The following is a 26385-nucleotide window of genomic DNA, read 5'->3' on the forward strand; positions in this document are numbered from 1 at the left end:
CCTCTGGAGAGCCTTACGGTTGTGGGCGGAGCAGTTGCCGTACCAGGCGGTGATACAGCCCGCCAGGATGCTCTCGATTGTGCATCTGTAGAGGTTTTTGAGTGCTTTTGGTGACAAGCCGAATTTCTTCAGCCTCCTGAGGTTGAAGAGGCACTGCTGCGCCTTCTTCACGATGCTGTCTGTGTGAGTGGACCAATTCAGTTTGTCTGTGATGTGTATGCCGAGGAACTTAAAACTTACTACCCTCTCCACTACTGTTCCATCGATGTGGATAGGGGGGTGTTCCCTCTGCTGTTTCCTGAAGTCCACAATCATCTCCTTAGTTTTGTTGACATTGAGTGTGAGGTTATTGTCCTGACACCACACTCCGAGGGCCCTCACTTCCTCCCTGTAGGCCGTCTCGTTGTTGTTGGTAATCAAGCCTACCACTGTTGTGTCGTCCGCAAACTTGATGATTGAGTTGGAGGCGTGCGTTGCCGCGCAGTTGTGGGTGAACAGGGAGTACAGGAGAGGGCTCAGAACGCACCCTTGTGGGGCCCCAGTGTTGAGGATCAGCGGGGTGGAGATGTTGTTGCCTACCCTCACCACATGGGGGCGGCCCGTCAGGAAGTCCAGTACCCAGTTGCACAGGGCGGGGTCTAGACCCAGGGTCTCGAGCTTGATGACGAGCTTGGAGGGTACTATGGTGTTAAATGCTGTAGTCGATGAACAGCATTCTCACATAGGTATTCCTCTTGTCCAGATGGGTTAGGGCAGTGTGCAGTGTGGTTGAGATTGCGTCGTCTGTGGACCTATTTGGGCAGTAAAGAAAATTGGAGTGGGTCTAGGGTGTCAGGTAGGGTGGAGGTGATATGGTCCTTGACTAGTCTCTCAAAGCACTTCATGATGACGGGAGTGAGTGCTACGGGGCGGGAGTCGTTTAGCTCAGTTACCTAGGCTTTCTTGGGAACAGGAACAATGGTGGCCCTCTTGAAGCATGTGGGAACAGCAGACTGGTATAGGGATTGATTGAATATGTCCGTAAACACACCAGCCAGCTGGTCTTCGCATGCTCTGAGGGCGCGGCTGGGGATGCCGTCTGGGCCTGCAGCCTTGCGAGGGTTAACACGTTTAAATGTTTTACTCACCTCGGCTGCAGTGAAGGAGAGACCGCATGTTTCCGTTGCAGGCCGTGTCAGTGGCACTGTATTGTCCTCAAAGCGGGCAAAAAAGTTAATAAGTCTGCCTGGGAGCAAGACATCCTGGTCCGTGACTGAGCTGGATTTATTCTTATAGTCCGTGATTGACTGTAGACCCTGCCACATACCTCTTGTGTCTGAGCCGTTGAATTGAGATTCTACTTTGTCTCTATACTGACGCTTAGCTTGTTTGATAGCCTTACGGAGGGAATAGCTGCACTGTTTGTATTCAGTCATATTACCAGTCACCTTGCCCTGATTAAAAGCAGTAGTTCGCGCTTTCAGTTTCACGCGAATGCTGCCATCAATCCACGGTTTCTGGTTAGGGAATGTTTTAATCGTTGCTATGGGAACAACATCTTTAACGCACGTTCTAATGAACGCGCACACCGAATCAACGTATTCGTCAATGTTGTTGCCTGACGCAATACGAAACATGTCCCAGTCCACGTGATGGAAGCAGTCTTGGAGTGTGGAATCAGCTTGGTCGGACCAGCGTTGGACAGACCTCAGCGTGGGAGCTTCTTGTTTCAGTTTCTGTCTGTAGGCAGGGATCAGCTTTAAACTTCTTAATTATTGCCCTGATAGTGGACATTTTCAAACTTTGAGCTATTTTCTTATAGCCAATTCCTGATTTGTGCAGCTAAACAACCTTTTGTCACACATCATTACTATATTCTCGGATCTTTCCCACAGTGATGGATGACTATGGGAACTTGGCCTGTGTGTCACCTCATATTTATACCCCAGTGAAACAGGATGTCATGGCTCACCACTTAAGTGTTCCTAATCACTCAGGTGAACTTAAAAACATAAAACAAATATGAATGGGAATATACTTTAGTTAGATTTTACTCAAGAATTTCTAGGGGTGCCAATAATTGTGAGAAAAATATTTATTTCACATACATTTTTTTCAATCATTTTACTTCAATTAAAGGTTTGATTTTTGAATGAAAGACCAAGAGGATAAACAGCAAATTTATATTTTTTTAACAGCCAGTTTTGCTCATATTTACCAAGGATGCCAATATTAGTGTATGGCACTGTATTAGAGAGGGCAGTGTGTGCTCTAAACAGTCAGAATTTCCAAAACACAAAGTAGTAAAATGTCTAACTAGTAATTTGCTATGCTAGCAAGAGGCTGCAAAGCAAAAGCATAAACTTCCGGTAGACATGCAAAGCTCAACTAAAAGGTTATCATTTGGTTACAGTATATTGAAATGAACTAATAGTATAGTATATAGTATATACTCATTAAGCTTGTAGTATATAGTATATTAGTATGGGTATTTGAACACAGCTTGGGTATGTGAGTACATTTTACAGATGCACAATCGAGAGCATCCTGTCGGGCTGGTACGGAAACTGCTCTGCCCACAACCGCAAGGATCTCCAGAGGGTAGTGTGGTCTGCACAACGCATCACCGGGGGCAAGCTACCTGCCCTCGAGGACACCTACAGCACCCGATGTCACAGGAAGGATAAAAAGACAATCAAGGACAACAATCAAGGACAACAACCACCCGAGCCACTGCCTGTTCACCCTGCTATCATCCAGAAGGCGAGGTCAGTACAGGTGCATCAGAGCTAGAACCGAGAGACTGAAAAACTTTCATATCAAGGCCATCAGACTGTTAAACAGTCATCACTAACATAGAGTGGATGCTGCCAACATTCAGACTCAAATCTCTTGCCAATTTAATAAATGTAATACTTTAAATAACGGCACTTTAATAATGTCTACATATCCCACATTACTTATCTCATATGTATACACTGTATTCTATACCATCTACTGCATCTTGCCTATGCCGCACGGCCATGGCTCATCTATATATTTATATGTACAGTTGAAGTCAGATATTTACATACAGCTTAGCCAAATACATTTAACTCATTTCCTGACATTAATCCAAGTAAAAATTCCCTGTTTTAGGGCAGTTAGGATCACCACTTTATGTTAAGAATGTGAAATGTCAGAATAATAGCACAGATAATGATTTATTTCAACTTTGGAAGTATGCTTGGGGTCATTGTCCATTTGGAAGACCCATTTGAGACCAAGTTTTAACTTCCTGACTGATGTCCTGAGATGTTGCTTCAATATATCTACATAATTGTCCTTCGTCATGATGCCATCGATTTTGTGAAGTGCACCAGTCCCTCCTGCAGAAAAGCACCCCCACAAGATGATGCTGCCACCTCCGTGCTTCACAGTTGTCCTTCGGCTTGCAAGCCTCCCCCATTTTCCTCCAAACATAACGATGGTCATTATGGCCAAACAGTTCTATTTTTGTTTCATCAGACCAGAGGAAATTTTTCCAAAAAGTTTGATCTTTGTCCCCATGTGCAATTGCAAACCAACTTTTTATGGCAGTTTTGGAGCAGTGGCTTCTCCCTTGCTGAGCAGCCTTTCAGATTATGATGATATAGGACTCGTTTTACTGTGGATATATATATACTTTTGTATCTGTTTCCTCCAGCATCTTCACAAGGTCCTTTGCAGTTGTTCTGGGATTGATTTGCACTTTTCGCACCAAAGTACATTCCTCTCTAGGAGACAGAACGCGTTCCCTTCCTGAGCGGTATGATGGCTGTGTGGTCCCATGGTGTTTATATTTGTGTACTATTGTTTGTACAGATGAATGTGGTAACTTCAGGATTTTGGAAAATGCTCCCAAGGATGAACCAGACTTGTGGAGGTCTACAATTTTTGGCTGATTTCTTTTGATTTTCCCATGATGTCAAGCAAAGAGGCACTGAGTTTGAAGGTATGCCTTGAAATAGATCCACAGGTACACCTCCAATTGACTCAAATTATGTCAATTAGCCAATCAGAAGCTTCTAAAATCAAGACATCATTTTCTGGAATTGTCCGAGCTGTTTAAAGGCACAGTCAACTTAGTGTATGTCAACTTCTGACCCACTGGAATTGTGATACAGTGAATTATAAGTGAAATAATCTGTCTGTAAACAACTGTTGGAACAATTAATTATGTCATGCACAAAGTAGATGTCCTAACCGACTTGCCAAAACTATAGTTTGTTAACTAGACCTTAGTGCTGCTTTTGATACCATCGATCACCACATACTTTTGGAGAGATTCTAAACCCAAATTGGTCTACACAGACAAGTTCTTGCCTGTCTGTCGGAAAGATATCAGTTTGTCTCTGTGAATGGTTTGTCCTCTGACAAATCAACTGTAAATTTTGGTGTTCCTCAAGGTTCCGTTTTAGGACCACTATTGTTTTCACTATATATTTTACCTCCTGGGGATGTCATTCAAAAACATAACACTTTCACTGCTATGCGGATGACACACAGCTGTACATTTCAAAGAAACATGGTGAAGCCCCAAAATTGCCCTCGCTAGAAGCCTGTGTTTCAGACATAAGGAAGTGGATGGCTGCAAACTTTCTACTTTTAAACTCGGACAAAACAGAGATGCTTGTTCTCGGTCCCAAGAAACAAAGAGATCTTCTGTTGAATCTGACAATGAATCTTAATGGTTGTACAGTCGTCTCAAATAAAACTGGGAAGGACCTCGGCATTACTCTGGACCCTGATCTCTCTTTTGACGAACATATCAAGACTGTTTCAAGGACAGCTTTTTTCCATCAACGTAACATTGCAAAAATCAGAAACCTTCTGTCCAAAAATGATGCAGAAAAATGTATCCATGCTTTTGTTACTTCTAGGTTAGACTACTGCAATGCTCTACTTTCCGGCTACCCGGATAAAGCACTAAATAAACCAGTTGGTGCTAAATACGGCTGCTAGAATCCTGACTAGAACCAAAAAAATGCCAGTGCTATCCTCCCTACACTGGCTTCCTGTCAATGCAAGGGCTGATTTCAAGGTTTTACTGCTAACCTACAAAGCATTACATGGGCTTGCTCCTACCTATCTCTCTGATTTGGTCCTGCCGTACATACCTACACGTACGCTACGGTCAAAAGATGCAGGCCTCCTAATTGTCCCTAGAATTTCTAAGCAAACAGCTGGAGGCAGGGCTTTCTCCTATAGAGCTCCATTTTTATGGAATGGTCTACCTACCCATGTGAGACGCAAACTCGGCCTCAACCTTTAAGTCTTTACTGAAGACTCATCTCTTCAGTGGGTCATATGATTGAGTGTAGTCTGACCCAGGAGTGTGAAGGTGAACGGAAAAGCTCTGGAGCAACGAACCGCTCTTGCTGTCTCTGCCTGGCCGGTTCCCCTCTTTGCACTGGGATTCTCTGCCCCCAACCCTATTACAGGGGCTGAGTCACTGGCTTTCTGGTGCTCTTTCATGCCGTCCCTAGGAGTGGTGCGTCACTTGAGTGTTGAGTGGGTTGAGTCACTGATGTGATCTTCCTATCTGAGATATCCCTCTAGTGGTGTGGGGGCTGTGCTTTGGCAAAGTGGGTGGGGTTATATCCTTCGTGTTTGGCCCTGTCTGAAGGTATCATCGGATGGGGCCACAGTGTCTCCTGACCCCTCCTGTCTCGGCCTCCAGTATTTATGCTGCAGTAGTTTATGTGTCGGGAGGCTAGGGTCAGTCTGTCTTATCTGGTGTCCTGTGTGAATTTAAGTATGCTCTCTCTAATTCTCTCTCTCGCGGAGGACCTGAGCCCTAGGACCATGCCTCAGGACTACCTGGCATGATGACTCCTTGCTGTCCCCAGTCCACCTGGCCATGCTGCTGCTCCAGTTTCAACTGTTTTGCCTGCGGCTATGGAATCCTGACCTGTTCACCGGACGTGCTACCTGTCCCAGACCTGCTGTTTTCAACTCTCTAGAGACAGTAGGAGTGGTAGAGATACTCTTAATGATCGGCTATGAAAAGCCAACTGACATTTACTCCTGAGGTGCTGACTTGCTGCACACTCGACAACTACTGTGATTATTATTATTTGAGCATACTGGTCATTTATGAACATTTGAACATCTTGGCCATGTTCTGTTATAATCTCCACCCGGCACAGCCAGAAGAGGGCTGGCCACCCCTCATAGCCTGGTTCCTCTCTAGGTTTCTTCCTAGGTTTTGGCCTTTCTAGGGAGTTTTTCCTAGCCACCGTGCTTCTACACCTGCATTGCTTGCTGTTTGGGGTTTTAGGCTGGGTTTCTGTACAGCACTTTGAGATATCAGCTGATGTACGAAGGGCTATATAAATACATTTGATTTGATTAACAAGACATTTGTGGAGTGGTTGAAAAACAAGTTTTAATGACTCCAACCTAAGTGTATGTAAACTTCCGACTTCAACTCTACATATTCTTATTCATTCCTTTACATTTATGTATATAAGGTAGTCATTGTGAATTTGTTAGATTACTTGTTAGATATTACTGCACTGTCGGAACTAGAAGCACAAGCATTTCACTACACGCACATTAACATATGCTAACCATGTGTATGTGACCAATAAAATGTGATTAGATTAGATTTGATATTGATAGAATGTGTACATCTGCTTGGACGGCAGGTTTGACACCTGTTATCAGCATGGATATTTCAGGGGTAGCAGAATAATACCCGAAGCGTAGTGTGTGGGGCGATTGGTCATTCGAAAAGTGAGTGTAGGGGCAATATTTGTTAAATTCATGACATGCAAGTATGGGGAATTCACTTACCCTAACCAATGAAACTATAAACTTATGGGATTGTCTCGGTACGGTTAATACATTTAAATAAAATAGCACATATGGCTTGAAAGTGAGTTTTTTCCCGCAGTAAGTGTTCGGGAGAATTAAAACTGAATGTAGACATAACTTGTAATGACGTAAGAAACCAAATGAGGGTTTCCATCAAATAAAAAATCATTGCGGAGTAAATGTGACATAATGAAGGAATTTCATTATGTCGCAAGGGAAAATATTATCTACTTTTATTGACCTTGCCAGATCTGTTTCCAAATCAATGAATGTCGATTCTACTCTATGACTGCTAATTAAATACTTGGATGAACTTTAAGGTTATTTTCTGGTAATTGTGTCCTTATTATGTACCAGATGTTAAGACAACAAACGTTTATAATTGGGTTATTTGGGGGATTTACTGGTCATGTCAATAGCATTGGGTCCATGTTACTGACTGAATTGAAGTTGTGGGTAGAAAGAGGCTCAAGTATTGTGAAATATTTTAACTCCCATCGAAATGTATCTTTTCCCTTAGGAATTGGCTGATGTATTTTGTGGATTTGTCGCATTACATGTTAAAACCTCTTAAGGATCTGACCCTTTTTTTTTCAAAGGTTTTCCTAAAATGGCATACAAAAATCTAACTGCCTGTAGCTCAGGACCTGAAGCAAGGAAACACTTTGAAGTTTGTGTTACTGTGAATTTAATGTAGGAGAATAGAACACATTAGATCTAGTAAAGGAGACCATCGTCTTTGAAATGCAAGAGAAAAGCCATAATGTATTATTCCAGCCAAGGCGCAATTTAGATTTTTACCACTAGATGGCAGTATGTGCAACATTTAGACTGATCCAATGAACCATTGCATATCGGTATTTATTTTATTTTATCAAGACTGCCCAAATGTGCCTAATTGGTTTATTAATTGGTTTATTATTGTTACATTTTCAAGTTCATACTTGTGCACTCTCCTCAAACAATAGCATGGTATTTATTCACTGTAATAGCTACTGTAAATTGGACAGTGCAGTTAGATTAACAAGAATTTAAGCTTTCTGCCCATATCAGATATGTCTATGTCCTGAGATTTCTTTTGTTACTTACAACCTCATGCTAATCACATTAGCCTACATTAGCTCAATCGTCCCGCGGGGGGAAACCAATCCCATAGAGGTTAATTAACTTCTTTGGGATAAGGGGCAGCATTCATCACTTTTGGATGAATAGCGTGCCCAGAGTAAACTGCCTCTTACTCAGTCCCAGATGCTAATATATGCATATTATTAGTAGTATTTGATAGAAAACACTCTGAAGTTTCTAAAACTGTTTGAATGATGTCTGTGAGTATAACAGAACTCATATGGCAGGCAAAAACCTGAGAAAAAATCCAAACAGGAAGTGGGAAATCTGAGGTTTGTAGTTTTTGAACTCAGCCACTATCGAATACACAGTGGGATATGGGTCATTTTGCACTTCCTACGGCTTCCACTAGATGTCAACCGTCTTTAGAACATTGTTTCAGGCTGTTTCAGGCTTCTGTGAAGGGGGGCCGGATGAGAGGGGATTGAGTCAGAGGTCTGGCAGCAGCCTCGATCTCAGTCAAGCGCATTTCACATGAGAGGTAGCTCCCGTTCCATTGCTTTTCTACAGACAATGGAATTCTCAGGTTGGAACATTATTGAACATTTATGATAAAAACATCCTAAAGATTGATTCTATACTTAGTTTGACAAGTTTCTACGACCTGTAATATAACTTTTTTAACTTTTCTTCCGACGTTCGGCTGAACCTGAACCCGTGTTTGGATTTGTTTACCAAAAGCCCCAACAAAAGAAGCTATTTGGACATAAATTACTAACTTTATCGAACAAATCAAACATTTATTGTGGAACTGAGATTCCTGGGAGTGCATTCTGATGAAGATCATCAAAGGTAAGTGAATATTTATAATGCTATTTCTGACTAATGTTGACTGCGCAACATGGCAGATATTTATTTTGGCTGGTTTGGGCTCTGAGCACCGTACTCAGATTATGCTTTTTCTTTAAAGTTTTTTTGAAATCTGACACAGCGGTTGCATTAAGGAGAACACTTGAATTTTCATCAACATTTATAATGAGTATTTCTGTGAATTGATGTGGCTCTCTGCAAAATCACAGCATGCTGTTGAACTACTGAACATAACATACCAATGTGAAATGAGATTTTGGGATATAAATATGCACTTTATCGAACAAAAGATACATGTACTGTGTAACATGAAGTCCTATGAGTCTCATCTGATGAAGATCATCAAAGGTTAGTGATTAACTTTATCTTTCACTCCCTCCTCTCCTCTCTCCCTCCTCTCTACATTTTCCTCCTCTGTCTCTGCTGCTAAAGCCACTTTCTACCACTCTAAATTCCAAGCATCTGCCTCTAACCCTAGGAAGCTCTTTGCCACCTTCTCCTCCCTCCTGAATCCTCCTCCCCCTCCCCCCCCTCCTCCCTCTCTGCAGATGACTTCGTCAACCATTTTGAAAAGAAGGTCGACGACATCCGATCCTCGTTTGCTAAGTCAAACGACACCGCTGGTTCTGCTCACACTGCCCTACCCTGTGCTCTGACCTCTTTCTCCCCTCTCTCTCCAGATGAAATCTCGCTTCTTGTGACGGCCGGCCGCCCAACAACCTGCCCGCTTGACCCTATCGCATCCTCTCTTCTCCAGACCATTTCCGGAGACCTTCTCCCTTACCTCACCTCGCTCATCAACTCATCCCTGACCGCTGGCTACGTCCCTTCCGTCTTCAAGAGAGCGAGAGTTGCACCCCTTCTGAAAAAACCTACACTCGATCCCTCCGATGTCAACAACTACAGACCAGTATCCCTTCTTTCTTTTCTCTCCAAAACTCTTGAACGTGCCGTCCTTGGCCAGCTCTCCCGCTATCTCTCTCAGAATGACCTTCTTGATCCAAATCAGTCAGGTTTCAAGACTAGTCATTCAACTGAGACTGCTCTTCTCTGTATCACGGAGGCGCTCCGCACTGCTAAAGCTAACTCTCTCTCCTCTGCTCTCATCCTTCTAGACCTATCGGCTGCCTTCGATACTGTGAACCATCAGATCCTCCTCTCCACCCTCTCAGAGTTGGGCATCTCCGGCGCGGCCCACGCTTGGATTGCGTCCTACCTGACAGGTCGCTCCTACCAGGTGGTGTGGCGAGAATCTGTCTCCTCACCACGCGCTCTCACCACTGGTGTCCCCCAGGGCTCTGTTCTAGGCCCTCTCCTATTCTCGCTATACACCAAGTCACTTGGCTCTGTCATAACCTCACATGGTCTCTCCTATCATTGCTATGCAGACGACACACAATTAATCTTCTCCTTTCCCCTTCTGATGACCAGGTGGCGAATCGCATCTCTGCATGTCTGGCAGACATATCAGTGTGGATGACGGATCACCACCTCAAGCTGAACCTCGGCAAGACGGAGCTGCTCTTCCTCCCGGGGAAGGACTGCCCGTTCCATGATCTCGCCATCACGGTTGACAACTCCATTGTGTCCTCCTCCCAGAGCGCTAAGAACCTTGGCGTGATCCTGGACAACACCCTGTCGTTCTCAACCAACATCATGGCGGTGGCCCGTTCCTGTAGGTTCATGCTCTACAACATCCGCAGAGTACGACCCTGCCTCACACAGGAAGCGGCGCAGGTCCTAATCCAGGCACTTGTCATCTCCCGTCTGGATTACTGCAACTCGCTGTTGGCTGGGCTCCCTGCCTGTGCCATTAAACCCCTACAACTCATCCAGAACGCCGCAGCCCGTCTGGTGTTCAACCTTCCCAAGTTCTCTCACGTCACCCCGCTCCTCCGCTCTCTCCACTGGCTTCCAGTTGAAGCTCGCATCCGCTACAAGACCATGGTGCTTGCCTACGGAGCTGTGAGGGGAACGGCACCGCAGTACCTCCAGGCTCTGATCAGGCCCTACACCCAAACAAGGGCACTGCGTTCATCCACCTCTGGCCTGCTCGCCTCCCTACCACTGAGGAAGTACAGTTCCCGCTCAGCCCAGTCAAAACTGTTCGCTGCTCTGGCCCCCCAATGGTGGAACAAACTCCCTCACGACGCCAGGACAGCAGAGTCAATCACCACCTTCCGGAGACACCTGAAACCCCACCTCTTCAAGGAATACCTAGGATAGGATAAGTAATCCTTCTCACCCCCCCTTAAATGATTTAGATGCACTATTGTAAAGTGGCTGTTCCACTGGATGTCAGAAGGTGAATTCACCAATTTGTAAGTCGCTCTGGATAAGAGCGTCTGCTAAATGACTTAAATGTAAATGTAAATCTCTATTTGTGGCCGGAGGCTAAGTACATACGGAGACAGAATGCTTGCATAAGAGTGTGCCAAATGATAGGTGACCATCGCTGTACATTCATACCCTAGGGTGAGGTTAAATTGACTACTTTATTGGCAAGCTTCTACATCTGAAAGAGCTCAGTGGTGATTGGAATTCGTTTGGATGGGTTCAGTCATTATTTGGTGTTATGGGTGCAGCTTTCCATAGGCCATGCTCATGGCGGGGGTTCAGTAAATGGTGCTCCCAAAGTAGAGTTAACGGCCTCATGGTGACCCTGTGGTAATATGGATAGTCTCAACGAAGCTATTGCCTTGTGTGTGGTGATAAAGTATGTACTGATGTTTGAATTCATGTTTCTTTCCCCTTTCTGAGAATGAATTGCACTCTATGAAGTGTTGAAACTCAATGACAACAGAGGTAATTTACAATTGTAATGTACTAAGTGTAATAAAGTATTTTATTTTCCCTCATGTTAACCTCTTTGAACTCTAGGGGCAGTATTTCATTTTTGGATAAAAAAACGTTCCCGTTTTAAACAAGATATTTTGTCACGAAAAGATGCTCGACTATGCATATAATTGACAGCTTCGGAAAGAAAACACTCTGACGTTTCCAAAACTGCAAAGATATTATCTGTGAGTGCCACAGAACTGATGCTACAGGCGAAACCAAGATGAAACTTCAAACAGGAAAAGAGCAACATTTTTGAAGCGCTGTTTTCCAATGTCTCCTTATATGGCTGTGAATGCGCAAGGAGAGAGCCCACAATTTCTGCCGTTTCCCCAAGGTGTCTGCAGCATTGTGACGTATTTGTAGGCATATCATTGGAAGATTGACCATAAGAGACCACATTTACCAGGTGTCCGCCCGGTGTCCTACGTCGAAATTGGTGCGTAAACCTCAGCTGCAAGTATTTTTCCATTTAATTCAGAGAAGAAAGCAGACTTCCACGAACGATATATCAATGAAGAGATATGTGAAAAACACCTTGAGGATTGATTCTAAACAACATTTGCCATGTTTCAGTCGATATTATAGAGTTAATTTGGAAAAAAGTTTGGCGTTTTGGTGACTGAATTTTCGGGGTTTTTTGGTAGCCAAAAGTGATGTACAAAACGGAGCGATTTCTCCTACACAAAGAATCTTTCAGGAAAAACTGAACATTTGCTATCTAACTGAGTCTCCTCATTGAAAACATCCAAAGTTCTTCAATGGTAAATTATTTTATTTGAATGCTTTTCTGGTTTTTGTGAAAATGTTGCCCGCTAAATGCTACGCTAAATGCTACGCTAGCTATCAATACTCTTACACAAATGCTTGTTTTGCTATGGTTGAAATGCATATTTTGAAAATCTGAGATGACAGTGTTGTTAAGAAAAGGCTAAGCTTGAAAGCTAGCATATTTATTTAATTTCATTTGCGATTTTCATAAATAGTTAACGTTACGTTATGCTAATGAGCTTGAGGCTATAACTGGATACAGGTTTTTTTCGTAGCCAAACGTGAACAAAACGGAGCGATTTGTCCTACACAAATAATATTTTTTGAAAAACTGAACATTTGCTATCTAACTGAGAGTCTCCTCATTGAAAACATCTGAAGTTCTTCAAAGGTAAATGATTTTATTTGAATGCTTTTCTTGTTTTTGTGAAAATGTTGCTGGCTGAATTCTAGGCTTATAGCTATGCTAGCTATCAATACTCTTACACAAATGCTTGTTTAGCTATGGTTGAAAAGCATATTTTGAAAATCTGAGATGACAGTGTTGTTAACAAAAGTCTAAGCTTGAGAGCAAATATATTTATTTCATTTCATTTGCGATTTTCATGAATAGTTAACGTTGCGTTATGCTAATGAGCTTGAGGCTATAAATAGGATCCCGGATCCGGGATTTCTCGTCGCATGAAGTTAATGCTTGTTTAATGGAAATGCTTGTAAGTCATTTTCTATTAGGTTGAGACTTAGTCTCAAAAGGGAGGAAATGTCATGGAAAAGTACACAATTAGTCATGCTGTCCCGTGTTTTACTGCTTAAAGAATAGCCTCTTGTTAAATGCTAGTGTTTTTTCTAACCTGATACAAACTTGTATTGGTGTGACCTAGTCATAAGACTGGGCTTACAGCTAAGAGACGTTTGGGTGCAACCGCAGCATGTAAAATCCTGTGGGTTTACTATCTACAGAAAGTCACATGTATGGAACCTTGCAGAAAGGAGTATGATATAGTGTTTGTTGTTGTGAATACAGTTAGACGGTTGAGTCCTCGGGCTATCAACCTTGTGCTATCTTAAGTTTACACAGACAATGATTTACCTATTACACACTATCTGCTGACTGCCACGTATACAGAAAGGGGTTGTATGTATTTTCTCTATACAAGCATTGAACCGGCACTGTTTGTTGAGCTTTTCAACTATACACTTTTGAGTGGGAGGTTGATACAGCATTTTTGCAAATCTTATGATAAAGTGTTGTTTGAAAGAATCTGCACTCTCTCTTCCTTTTGATTAGATATTCCATGACAACCATTAGTGGAATTCCTGCGAGAGAGTAACGGTTAATGTGATTGGATGTTAATTATTTGACTAGGCTACTGTATTTGACATTGTGTTGTTATTTCGCTGTACCCTAGATGGTTAAATGTTATCTTTGGCAATGAACTGAGGCTTCTCAGGCGAGAAAAAAAACTTCCCCAAATGTATAGCCCAGTTGGAAAATATAAATGGACTGTTTGAATTTTTTTTTTTTTTTTTTATATATGAATCCCATTTTTATTTGGCGTACCCCCGACGGCATTGCGCGTATTCCTGGGGTAATTCTCTGAGTAATATTATAATAAATCCAACCCTACTCTCTCTAACATTACCATAGCTTGTGATTCTCTGAGCAACATTAGAATAAATCCAACCCTATTATCTCTAACATTACCATAACATAATCCAGGTCGATACTGGAAGGTCATGTGTTTTTTTATTGGTTTTCTTTTCTCCACATAGTGATTGGCCAGTTGTCCAAGTCAGTCTCTGATTAGAAGGAGCAGAGTAATGTGGGTGTAAAGAACCAGAGCGATGTACCTCTAATATCACTACCATAATATAATGCATACAGTGAATAATGGGTGATCAGTGTTAAACTGGGCTCATTCTCCTAGATGACAGAGAACGCTGCTATTTACATGACTCATCATGGCTGAGTCATCATGACTGGGTGCCTACTCCTCGTCTCTCAAACACTCAGGGTGTCATCTCCATTTCAAACAGTAAACACTTATGTACCCTGGGCTCTGAACACAATCGCACACTGTGTGTGTGTGTGTGTGTGTGTGTGTATGTGTGTATGTGTGTCACCTTCTCTGTGTAGAAAGCTTTGACCTCTGCAGTAATAGAATCAAAGTCCCCACTGATGTAGTCTGGAAGAAAACTAGATGAGAGAACAAGAAAAATAAAGAGAGAAGAGGATTTTGGAAAGTGTCAGTTTGGGAAATATGGGGGTCCGTATATATATATATATATATATATATATACACAGAAAAGTAGGTGGACAACCCTTCAAATTTGTGGTTTCGGCTATTTCAGCCACACCCGTTGCTGCCACCTTTCCAACAAGTCAGTTCGTCAAATGTCTTCCGTGCTGGAGCTGCCCCGGTCAACTATAAGTGATGTTATTGTGAAGTAGAAACGTCTAGGAGCAACAACGGCTCAGCCGCAAAGTGGTAAGCCACAAAAGCTCACAGAACAGGACCTCCAAGTGCTGAAGTAGCGCGTAAAAATTGTCTGTTTTCGGTTGCAACACTCTCTACTGAGTACCAAACTGCCTCTGGAAGCAACGTCAGCACAATAACTGTTAATCGGGAGCTTCATGAAATGGGTTTCCATGGCCGAGCAGCCTAGTGCGGCTGGAGTGGTGTATAGCTCGCTGCCATTGGACTCTGAAGCAGAGAAAACGTGTTCTCTGGCATGATGAATCACGCTTCACCATCTGGAAGTCCGACAGACAAATCTTGGTTTGGGAGATTCCAGGAGAGGGCTAGCTGCCCCAATGTATAGTGCCACTGTAAAATTTGGTGGAGGACGAATAATGGTCTGGGGCTGGGTAATCTTAATGCTACAGCATACAATGACATTCTAGACGATTCTGTGCTTCCAACTTCGTGGCAACAGTTTTGGGAATGACCTTTCCTGTTTCAGCATGACAATGCCCCTGTGCACAAAGCTAGGTCCATACAGAAATGGTTTGTCGAGATCGGTGTGGAAGAACTTGACTGGCCTGCACAGAGCCCTGACCTCAACCCCATCGAACACCTTTGGGATGAATTGGAATGCAGACTGTGAGTAAGACCTAATCGGCCAACATCAGTGCCCAACCTCACTAATGCTCGTGGCTGAATAGAAGCGAGTCCCCGGAGCAATGTTCCAACAACAAGTGGAAAGCCTTCCCAGAAGAGTGGGGGCTGTTATAGCAGCAAAGGGAGGACCAACTCCATATTAATGCCAATGATTTGGAAGGAGATGTTCGACGAGCAGGTGTCCACATACTTTTGGTCATGTTGTGTATATAAAAAAATATATATATACAGTACCAGTCAAAAGTGTGGACACCTACTCATTCCAGGGTTTTTCTTTATTTTTTACTATTTTCTACATTGTAGAATAATAGTGAAGACATTAAAACTATGAAATAACACATATGGAATCATCTATTAACCAAAAAAAGTGTTGTATTTTATATTTGAGATTCTTCAAAATAGCCACCCTTTGCCTTGATGACAGGTTTGCACACTCTTGGCATTCTCTTGTGTTCTGATTATGATGGGGTCCCTGATGAATTTGCTATCACAAAAGGGGTGCCCAGACCCAAAATGGTTGAGAACCCCAGAGTTAATGTATCTGTCCTTTAGGAAGGAGAGAAATATTCAAACACACAGAGTGGCTACTTGTACCTGTTTTGTTGTCCAGCGGTGATGTCATACAGGTGGTTGGCCGCACCATCTGCACACGCCCGCAGGAGAGCTACAGAGAGAGAGACCTTGCTTAGCTGAAAGAGGTGGACAAATCTTGCTAGGATGTATATGTCTGTTTTGTGTGCAAACAACTTTTTGCTTTTATTTCCTATTGCTCCCAAACATAATGCATGTGTAACAATAGTAATAAAAAAAACTCCTTTCTAATTTTACCCAAAAACAAAATATGCGGTCCCCAGATCCAACTTTTAATGTTATTCGTATTTTGGGGAATTTGAAGCATTCCGTTTGCAAATTTCACAATTTATTAATGCTATTCAAATTGAACCTGTGGCTTTATGAAGGAGTCTGTTTTTGTGTCATGGGGAAAGACTGCATAGGAGCAATAGAAGCATTCTCTAAGCACCTTGTTTAAAATAACCAATGCATTCAGCAGAGAGAGAGATTCTGTTTTAAACACACACGTGTGTCACAAGAGTGTGTGTACTGGCACACACACCGTGAGAAGGAATGTAGCGCCCTTCTCTATAGGAACTTTCCCACTCAAGCACAGATTCAAAACATACCCCCAACAAAAAGGTGTGGGCTGGAGCAACACCCTGTAGCAATGGGAAAAGGCACTCCAAGAGGAGGGTTGGCTTAGAGACAGCCATATCAGTACAGACCTAACAATGGGAAAGACACTCCAAGAGGAGGGTTGGCTTAGAGACAGCCATATCAGTACAGACCTAACAATGGGAAAGACACTCCAAGAGGAGGGTTGGCTTAGAGACAGCCATATCAGTACAGACCTAACAATGGGAAAGACACTCCAAGGAGGGTTGGCTTAGAGACAGCCATATCAGTACAGACCTAGCAATGGGAAAAGACACTCCAAGAGGAGGGTTGGCTTAGAGACAGCCATATCAGTACAGACCTAGCAATGCTGTTTTAACTTTACACTAAAGGATACATTTTAGAATCTGATTATTAGTAGAGATGAGCACTGATATGGAAAGACACCAAGAAAGATCAAGATACCAATAAAAACAGTGTAAATGTTCACTTCAGTATTCACCCCCACAGCTCTGCTGAGTCCAGACAACTGCTAATTGGCCAAACAGCCAGGTGTGAATATTCTGGAAGCCAACCAATCTCAAATCATCCACCTCTGATGGGCCATCAGCAGGGCAATTAAGTATGCTGACTTGATAGCCTGCCCGAAGGTCAGAGAAAGAGTTTTGTGCAACGGTCATGTATGCTTTATTTCACAATAGTGTAAGCTAAGAGGAAAGAAAAAACAATATTATTGGTATCATATGAATGATCAATGTTGGTGCCCAACACTAATGAATATAAAAGCTACAAGATGAATACCTTTACTCCAGAGTGTGTGAAGACTGTCTTTTTCCAAAGGCTGGTTGAGAATGATCAGACATATTTTCTGTGTGCCTGTAGGGAGGCAGGGAGATAATTACTTGCATTTGTTACACAATAGCAGATCTATTCTGAACCAGAAATGCAGGTCTACTTCAGAAAGGTACGGCAAGGCCATAAACTGCTCCTCCTTCCACAACAGAGAGAGAATCAAATTCTACTTTAACACTCAGTGTTCTTGTTGTTTTAATAGTTTTAACCACAATGAGGATGAGCCAGACAGGAATCATGCTTTGGTTCCGAGATTAAACAGAAATGAGTTTGAACATTACCTACAGTTGGGTGTGGGATGATAGTCAGAACTATTTGCCTTTTGGGCTCCATTTTACAACAAGAGAATTCAATCATTTAAATGTTTTAGAGATATCAAATGCTTGCACCAGACAGCTCATTTTGGTTGAATGCAAATCAGTTGTGGAACTGACTAGGTTGTGGCAGTGTAGCCTAGTGGTTAGAGTGTTGGACTAGTAACCGAAAGGTTGAAAGTTCAAATCCCTGAGCTGACAAGGTACAAATCTGTCGTTCTGCCCCTGAACAGGCAGTTAACCCACTGTTCCTAGGCCGTCATTAAAAATAAGAATTTGTTCTTAACTGACTTGCCTAGTAAAATAAATAGAAATAAAATAGGTATCCCCTTTGCCCTTCTCCTTCCATAATGACTCACAGTACATCAAGAGGTATCACAATATGCAGTAGACTCCGTGGCAATAGTGCGACATTTTGACTACGATGTGCATGGTTATATAACTAGTATGAATCACTGTTAGCTAGCATTCTCTACAAAAATGCCTACATTTGAGGGCCTCCCGAGTAGCGCAGCGGTATGAGGCACTGATTCGCAGTGTTAGAGGCATTACTACAGACCCGGGTCCGTAGCGGACTAAAGAATGTAGAGAAGCAGTGAAGTGTAGGAACAGGGCTTTCAGAATTATGAAAAGGTCCCATAATTACCAGCACCTGATTCAGAATAAACAAGCACAAGCAGTAGTAAGGAGGATCATTAGGACAGCTGAATAAGGAGGTGATGGTAGCCGTTTTCTTCAATGTAGAGATGGCCTATGATATGATGTGGAAGGCAGGCCTACTTATCAAGCTGAATATCATGGGGGTTGGAGGAAGGGCTTATAACTGGATAAAGGATTACATTTTTGGGCGATCATTACAAGTGAGGGTGGAAAGCTTTATGTCAGAAAGCTATGAGGTAGATAATGGTACCCCCCAGGGAAGTGTCATTAGTCCTTTGTTATTCTTCATTATCACTGACAATGTATTCTCCCAGTTGAGATCTGATATTGGGATGTCATTATTTGCAGATGATGGGGCACTGTGGAAGAGAGGGAGAAATATTATCCATACAGCCAGAAGAGTTCATGAAGCGATTAGTGAAGTTGAGCGGTGGTCCCTCAGGTGGGGGAGGGGGATTCAAGTTCTCAATTGAAAAAACACACTGTTTTTTTCTAGAAGGAAGGTTGGGGAGGAAATTTACTTGAAGCTGTATGGAAGGAATCTGGAGAGGAAGGTGTTTAGGTTCCTGGGTGTCTGGTTTGACACTCGAATGACATGGGCAGACCATATTAGTGTCAGACTAGTTGTCAAAGGAAAGAAAATATTGAATATGATGCATTGCTTGTCAGGAATGAAGTGAGGGGCAGATAGAATGGCGTTGAAAATGCTATATATAGCACCCTCGGAAAGTATTCAGACCCCTTGACCTTTTCCACATTTTGTTACGTTACAGTCTTATCCTAAAATTGATTAAATAAATAAAATCCTCAACAATCTACACACAATACCCCATAATGACAAAGTGAAAACCGGTATTTAGAAATGTTTGCAAATGTATTAAAAATAAAAAAAACAGAAATACATTATTTACATAAGCTGAGGAAGAAACTGTTCAGGAGTAGATTCACGTGTATGTGAACATTTAAAAACACAATGCTATGCTTTCTTGAATATATTCACAGATGGATGTAAGGACCCTAAACCAGGGAGGACAGGTGCAGCTTTAATGTTCCTGAGTTTAAGGTGGAAGTGATAAAAAGAGCAACGGATAATTTATCTTTTTACACAAAGGAGTTATTGGCCAAACTATTGGCTGCGGAGTTGGTGGAGGAAGTGAGGCCAAACAAGGTAGTCATGTGCTCTGACTCCTGTGCAGCACTGATGAGCTTAAATTAATTTGTGTCTCAGATCGGAAAGGATGTATTGTGTGAGGTATTGCAGTGCTTGTATAGGGTGAAAAAGATGTGGGTATTTGTGATGTTCCTCTTGGTAACAGCTCATGTGGAAGAGTGGAATGAGGAGGTCGATGTTATCGCCAAGCAGACTCTAAAACATCTTAATGTTGAGATAGAACTGTTAATCAGTGAAGTAGAATCCAGGGGGGTTAATAAAAACAGGGGTTAAAAAACAAATGCCAATATTTGTGGATAAGGGAGGGAAATGAAATACACCTGTATAAGATCTAGGAAAAGGTGGGTGCAGGGAGGTCCTCGGGCCGAGAGAGAAGGGAGGAAAGTGTAATCACAAGGCTGAGACTGGGACATATAAGGCTAAATAGTACATTGAAAGTGGTGGGGAAACATCCGACCGTGAGGTGTGATCATTGTCAGGAGGAGATGGAGACAGTGGAACACGCTCTATTTCAGTGCCAGAAATATGGGAGGGAAAGGGAGAGATTGTTATTAGATTGAAAGAGTAATGGGGCGACAGGGTAGCCTAGTGGTTAGAGCGTTGGACTAGTAACCAGAAGGTTGCAAGTTCAAACCCCCGAGCTGACAAGGTACCTTGGCCAGGTCGCAGTTGCAAATGAGAACTTGTTCTCAACTAGCCTACCTGGTGAAATAAAATAATAATAAATAAATAAATCTGTCGTTCTGCCCCTGAACAGGCAGTTAACCCACTGTTCCTAGGCCGTCATTGAAAATAATAATTTGTTCTTAACTGACTTGCCTAGTTAAATAAAAAGAGCAAGGATTAAGTGAACTGCTGGGGTAATCTTCAAGGGATGTAGTATTTTATTATGTACTTCGTTTCCTTAGGGAAACAATAATATTGGGTAGGATTTAGACTCACTATCTCTGGTCCACACTCCAGTCCAGTTAGTGGCAGTACCTTAAAGTTGTTTGCCAATTGCCATTTAAAAACCACAGAAGAAGAAGTCCAACTCTTCCTTTTCCCGGCTCATTCCAGAGAGGATTTTCTTACAAGGAAATCTGTACGCAGGTTATTGTCATATAATGGGAGCAAAAGGGAGGAAGTTATGTTATCTAGGATGAGATTAGAGCATATGGGATTGAATTCCTCTTTGAAATTGATAGGGAAACATGGTACTGGAATGAGTAATGGCTGTATGACAGAGGAAACGGTTGAACAAAAGGAGAGGTTGTTTCACAGGGTCAGAGGTTGCACTGGAAGGTGGAGTGGGTGGTATTTTGGGTGGGGGTGATGGGAGTACTGAGGTTTGTAGGAAATTATTTTATTTTCTTAGAAATTCAGAGTTAGTGGTATAGATCAGTGGTTCCCAAACTGTGGCGCACGCCAGTTCAAGTTTTTTATTTAGGTTTTTTAGCCAATAGATATCACATGAATACACATTAGACATGAACAAATTTACAGAATTACAAGAACATTTGCTTTAAACCTGTAAAATCTTCTCTGCATCCCATGACAAAATGTGTAGAATTGCAGAAAATAAGCTTTAAACCTGCAAAATTCTCTCCAACAACAAGAGGGGTGTGAACAGTTTGTGTCATGAACAGTGCTTGTGCTCATAGAAATAGATGTGGCGTGTGCGCACGCAGGGGTGTGTGGGATGTTCCCCAATGCTAAAAGGGGAATCCTAGTGAAAACATTTGGGAACCCCCGTTATAGATAGGCCGTGACTGGCCTTGCACTCTAGTATAGTAGGTGTGTATGCACCCGTCAGTTGGTTGCAATCCGCCAATAGAAACTTAAAGAAGAAGAGGATTCGCTTGGTAAGAGCTCTATGTAGTGTATAATCGCAGAAGTATACCCACTGCTAATCAATAGCTTGGAGCAGCTAGCCTCTCCATCTGGGTGCTATGCTGTCCCCCCACTCGGTTTGGCTTGTGCCATCTCGTTTGAGTTTTGTCCTTGTTTTGATTACTTGTGACAGTGTACCAACCTGGGAGATACTCGGTTTGGTTGACCAGTACTGTATTGCGGCACTGAGGGTTTGTCTTAGTTGTCTGTGTGACTTGTCTGTCCACCGGGAACCTTCACGGTTTTAGCCTTCAAGTTTGGGGACCACGCTTACCCCGCAAGATAGAGAGACGTACTGTATGTTTCGCTCCAGCGGACTTGCAGTTCTCCCCTGACCTAGGTGTCGAGAGGCGCCCCATGTTTACATCTCTTATGGGACGCAGCCATCTTGCTACACTCTTTTGTGCAGTGTTGCCATGTTCGTGGTTTTCAGACGAAATGAGGTTACGCTGAAAACGATGTCGTGGGTGAAAATGTATTGGTGAGCTACTTCTAAATTGCACTGCGGGCGCCATGGCATTTCTCTTTTGTATTTTTTTTACTATATATTTCACTGTTACTTGCTGCTGATTATCAGGCAGTGAGCAGGCTGTTAATGAGTGAGTGAGTAAATGGTGGTGGAGCGGGAGGGTCGGGAGGGGTGTGTGCATTGAGAGAGCACTGGTTGAGAGAGTGCTGCAGCAGAGCCAGCTGAGTCACGAGCTGTGTTCGATTACCCATAATAACATACTGTATACTACATACTTAATGAGTATATACTACATACTATTAGTTCATTTCAGTAAACTTCTAACTTTCAGTAATTCTATATATTTTTGTAATTTTACTACCAGCCCCCGTCCCTGCAGGAGGCCTTTTGGTAGGCCATCATTGTAAATAAGAATTTGTTCTTTAACTGACTTGCCTAGTTAAAGAAAAAAGAATAACTATATCCATACTATGACCAATAAGCATACTACACATTAACAATTTGTGTCACAAATAGTATGGTTAGTGCGGTTATTATGAGTATTCGAACACAGCTACGGAAACAGAGCAGAACGCACGTCGTGACAACTTTTTTTTACCAGTTGTTGGTAGGCTATTTAGATTGGTCATTATGGAGACACCCTTTTTCCATGAAACATCAACGCGCTAGAACTGATATGACAGCGACAAAGCATTGGAAAACAACTTTAGGCGCACTACAGCTCTTTAGATGAGTTCACAAAGACCACACTTAAAAATACATTAAATGTGGAGAATGATAGGGTACATTTTCATCTGTTGGCTATTCATTTCTATGCCATTGTAGGCTACTGTAATCTACCATTTGATACAATAAATATGTTGAAATGACAATATCACTGTAGTCATTGTAAATCAATTTGTGCCACTTGTGTAGCTTACTTGGAGCTGGCAAACTGATTTGATAAACAGCCTATAACACTGCTTGTTGTTGTTGTTGTTGTTATTATGAAATTATTAATGGCCCTGTTTAGTTAATTAAATTGAAAGTTATCCATTGTGATCATGGTCACAGCTCTATCGCAACACTTAATGTCAGTTTCATTGTGGACTTTTCCTTGAAATTCGATGTTGGGCTATCAGTGGCTATAAGCTACCTGCATCTAGCTCAGCAAACCATGGCAAAGTTAAATTGCAATTCTAAACCCAGATTTTAGTCAATAGCCTACGCCTATTGAAATAACAAGTCAATCTCGCAAATAGGCCATTTATAATAGTTTGTAGTCTTAACATCTAGCACATAATAACGGCACAATTGCCAGAAAATAGCCTAACATAATTTTTGAACTTCGTTCAAGTGTTTCTTGCACAGAGATTTCGAAATCCTCTGTCCAACTTTCATCACACAAACTCTCCAGCCGGGGAGTTTGGGTGACCCTAAGCATACAGCCAAGACAACGCAGGAGTGGCTTTGGGACAAGTCTCTGAATGTCCTTGAGTGGCCCAGCCAGAGCCCGGACTTGAACCCGATCGAACAACAGCTACAATACCTATTTTGCAAATTGGCCTGGACACATTTTACTGCCGGTGTGGAGACCCACCGGCCCTTCACGACTGGACTACCGACATAATCTGCCCGAGGGGGTTATTCAACTGGCCCCTCCGTTGCGGCGTCCCCTGAATGCCCGTCTGCCTGCCTGCTATCCGCGGCCCGCAAGCTGTCTAGAGCATATCGGCTGTTAGCTGAACAGGTCCATCGAACAATTTCTTGGGCCACTATACCTATTTTTGCCAATTGGACTGGTCCCCTTTACCACAAGGAACCCTACTAATCCATCACGAATGGTTTACTGACGTAAATGCACGAGGAGGCTCTGCACGAGGAGGCTATAAACAGACGTCCTCCGTCACGACGCCCATCTGCTAGCCGCGGCCCGCTAGACATAGCTGATGTTCAAAATCTGAACCCCCGGCCTCCCGGGTGGCGCAGTGGTTAAGGGCGATGTACTGCAGCGGCAGCTGTGCCACCAGAGACTCTGGATTCGCGCCCAGGCTCTGTCGTAACCGGCCGCGACCGGGAGGTCCGTGGGGTGACGCACAAGTGGCCTAGCGTCGTCTGAGATAGGGAGGGTTTGGCCGGTAGGGAAATCCTTGTCTCATCGCGCACCAGCGACTTCTGTGGCCGGGCGCAGTGCGCGCTAACCAAGGTTGCCAGGTGCACTGTGTTTCCTCCGACACATTGGTGCTGCTGGCTTCCGGGTTGGATGGCGCTGTGTTAAGAAGCAGTGCGGCTTGGTTGGGTTGTATATCGGAGGACGCATGACTTTCAACCTTCGTCTTTCCCGAGTCCGTACGGGAGTTGTAGCGATGAGACAAGATAGTAGCTACTAAACAATTGGATACCACGAAATTGAGGAGAAAAAGGGGTAAACATTTATTTTAAAAAAAAAAAAATCTGAACCCCTACAAATCAGCCGGGCTAGACAATCTGGACCCTCTCTTTCTAAAATTATCTGCAAAATTATTCAACCTCTCTTTCATATCGTCTGAGATTCCCAAAGACTGGAAAGCAGCCGCGGTCATCCCCCCTTCAAAGGGGGAGACACTCTAGACCCAAACTGCTACAGACCTATATCTATCCTACCCTGCCTTTACACGGTCTTCAAAAAGCCAAATTAACAAACAGATGACAGACCATTTCGAATCCCACCGTAACTTCGCCGCTATGCAATCTGTTTTCAGAGCTGGTCATGGGTGCACCTCAGCCACGCTCAAGGTACTAAACGATATCATAACCGCCATCGATAAGAGACAATACTGTGCAGCCATATTCATCGACCTGGCCAAGGCTTTCGACTCTGTCAATCACCACATTCTTATCGGCAGACTCAACAGCCTTGGTTTCTCAAATGATTGCCTCGCCTGGTTCTCGACTACTCGACTACTTCTCTGATAGAGTTCAGTATGTCAAATCAGAGGGCCTGTTGTCCGGACCTCTGGCAGTCTCTATGGGGGTGCCACAGGGTTCAATTCTCGGGCCGAGTCTCTTCTCTGTATACATCAATGATGTCGCTCTTGCTGCTGGTGATTCTCTGATCCACCTCTACGCAGACGATAACATTCTGTATACTTCTGGCCCTTCTTTGGACACTGTGTTAACTAACTTCCAGACAAGCTTCAATGCCATACAACTCTCCTTCCATGGCCTCCAACTGCTCTTAAAATCAAGCAAAACTAAATGCATGCTTCAACCGATCGCTGCCCGCACCTACCTGCCCGTCCAGCATCATTACTCTGGACGGTTCTGACTGTGTGGACAACTACAAATACCTAGGTGTCTGATTAGACTATAAACTCTCCTTCCAGACTCACATTAAGCATCTCCAATCCAAAATTAAATCTAGAATCGGCTTCCTATTTCGCAACAAAGCATCCTTCATTCATGCTGCCAAATATACCCTCGTAATACTGACCATCCCACCGATCCTCGACTTCAGCGATGTCATTACAAAATAGCCTCCAACACTCTACTCAACAAATTGGATGCAGTCTATCACAGTGCCATCCGTTTTGTCACCAAAGCCCCACATACTATCCACCAATGCGACCTGTACGCTGTCGTTGGCTGGCCCTCGCTTCATATTTGTCACCAAACCCACTGGCTCCAGGTCATCTACAAGTCTTTGCTAGGTAAAGCCCTGCCTTATCTCAGCTCACTGGTCACCATAGCAGCACCCACCCGTAGCACGTGTTCCAGCAGGTATACCTCACTGGTCACCCCCAAAGCCAATTCCTCCTTTGGCCGCTTTTCATTCCAGTTGTCTGCTGCCAATGACTGGAACGAACTGCAAAAATCACTGAAGCTTGAGACTCATATCTCCCTCACTAACTTTAAGCACCAGCTGTCAGAGCAGCTCACAGATCACAGCCCATCTGTAAATAGCCCATCCAACTACCTCATCCCCATACTGTATTTATTTATTTATCTTGCTCCTTTGCACCCCAGTATCTCTACTTGCACATTTATCTTCTGCACATCTACCATTCCAGTGTTTAACTGCAATTACTGTAATTACTTCGCCACCATGGCCTATTTATTGACTTACCTCCCTTATCTTACCTCATTTGCACACAATGTATATTGCCTTTTTTCTACTGTATTATTGACTGTATGTTTGTTTATTTCATGTGTAACTCTGTGTTGTTGTATGTGTCGAACTGCTTTGCTTTATCTTGGCCAGGTCGCAGTTGTAAATGAGAACTTCTTCTCAATTAGCCTACCTGGTTAAATAAAGGTGAATTAAAAAATGTAAAAATCTCTGGAGAGACCTGAAAATAGCTGTGCAGCGACGCTCCCCATCCCAACCTGACAGAGCTTGAGAAGATCTGCAGAGAAGAATGGGAGAAACTCCCC

The 26385-nt window shown here is 43.1% G+C and overlaps 1 protein-coding gene across 5 annotated transcripts in view; it reads right to left on the reverse strand.

The window, feature by feature from the left end:
• Positions 1-26385, reverse strand: part of tpk1 (thiamin pyrophosphokinase 1) — an 80962-nt gene that overhangs the window by 40172 nt on the left and 14405 nt on the right. For all 5 annotated transcript variants that reach the window (XM_064949309.1, XM_064949305.1, XM_064949308.1 and 2 more), the window contains 3 exons: positions 17457-17531; positions 16080-16149; positions 14488-14560 (listed from right to left, as the gene is read on the reverse strand). In XM_064949309.1, coding sequence (XP_064805381.1) covers positions 14488-14560; positions 16080-16149; positions 17457-17531 — 218 coding nt within the window. The remainder of the gene's footprint in view (positions 1-14487; positions 14561-16079; positions 16150-17456; positions 17532-26385) is intronic.

The sequence above is a fragment of the Oncorhynchus masou genome, chromosome 30, assembly GCF_036934945.1.
Source record: "Oncorhynchus masou masou isolate Uvic2021 chromosome 30, UVic_Omas_1.1, whole genome shotgun sequence".
NCBI lineage: Eukaryota > Metazoa > Chordata > Actinopteri > Salmoniformes > Salmonidae > Oncorhynchus > Oncorhynchus masou.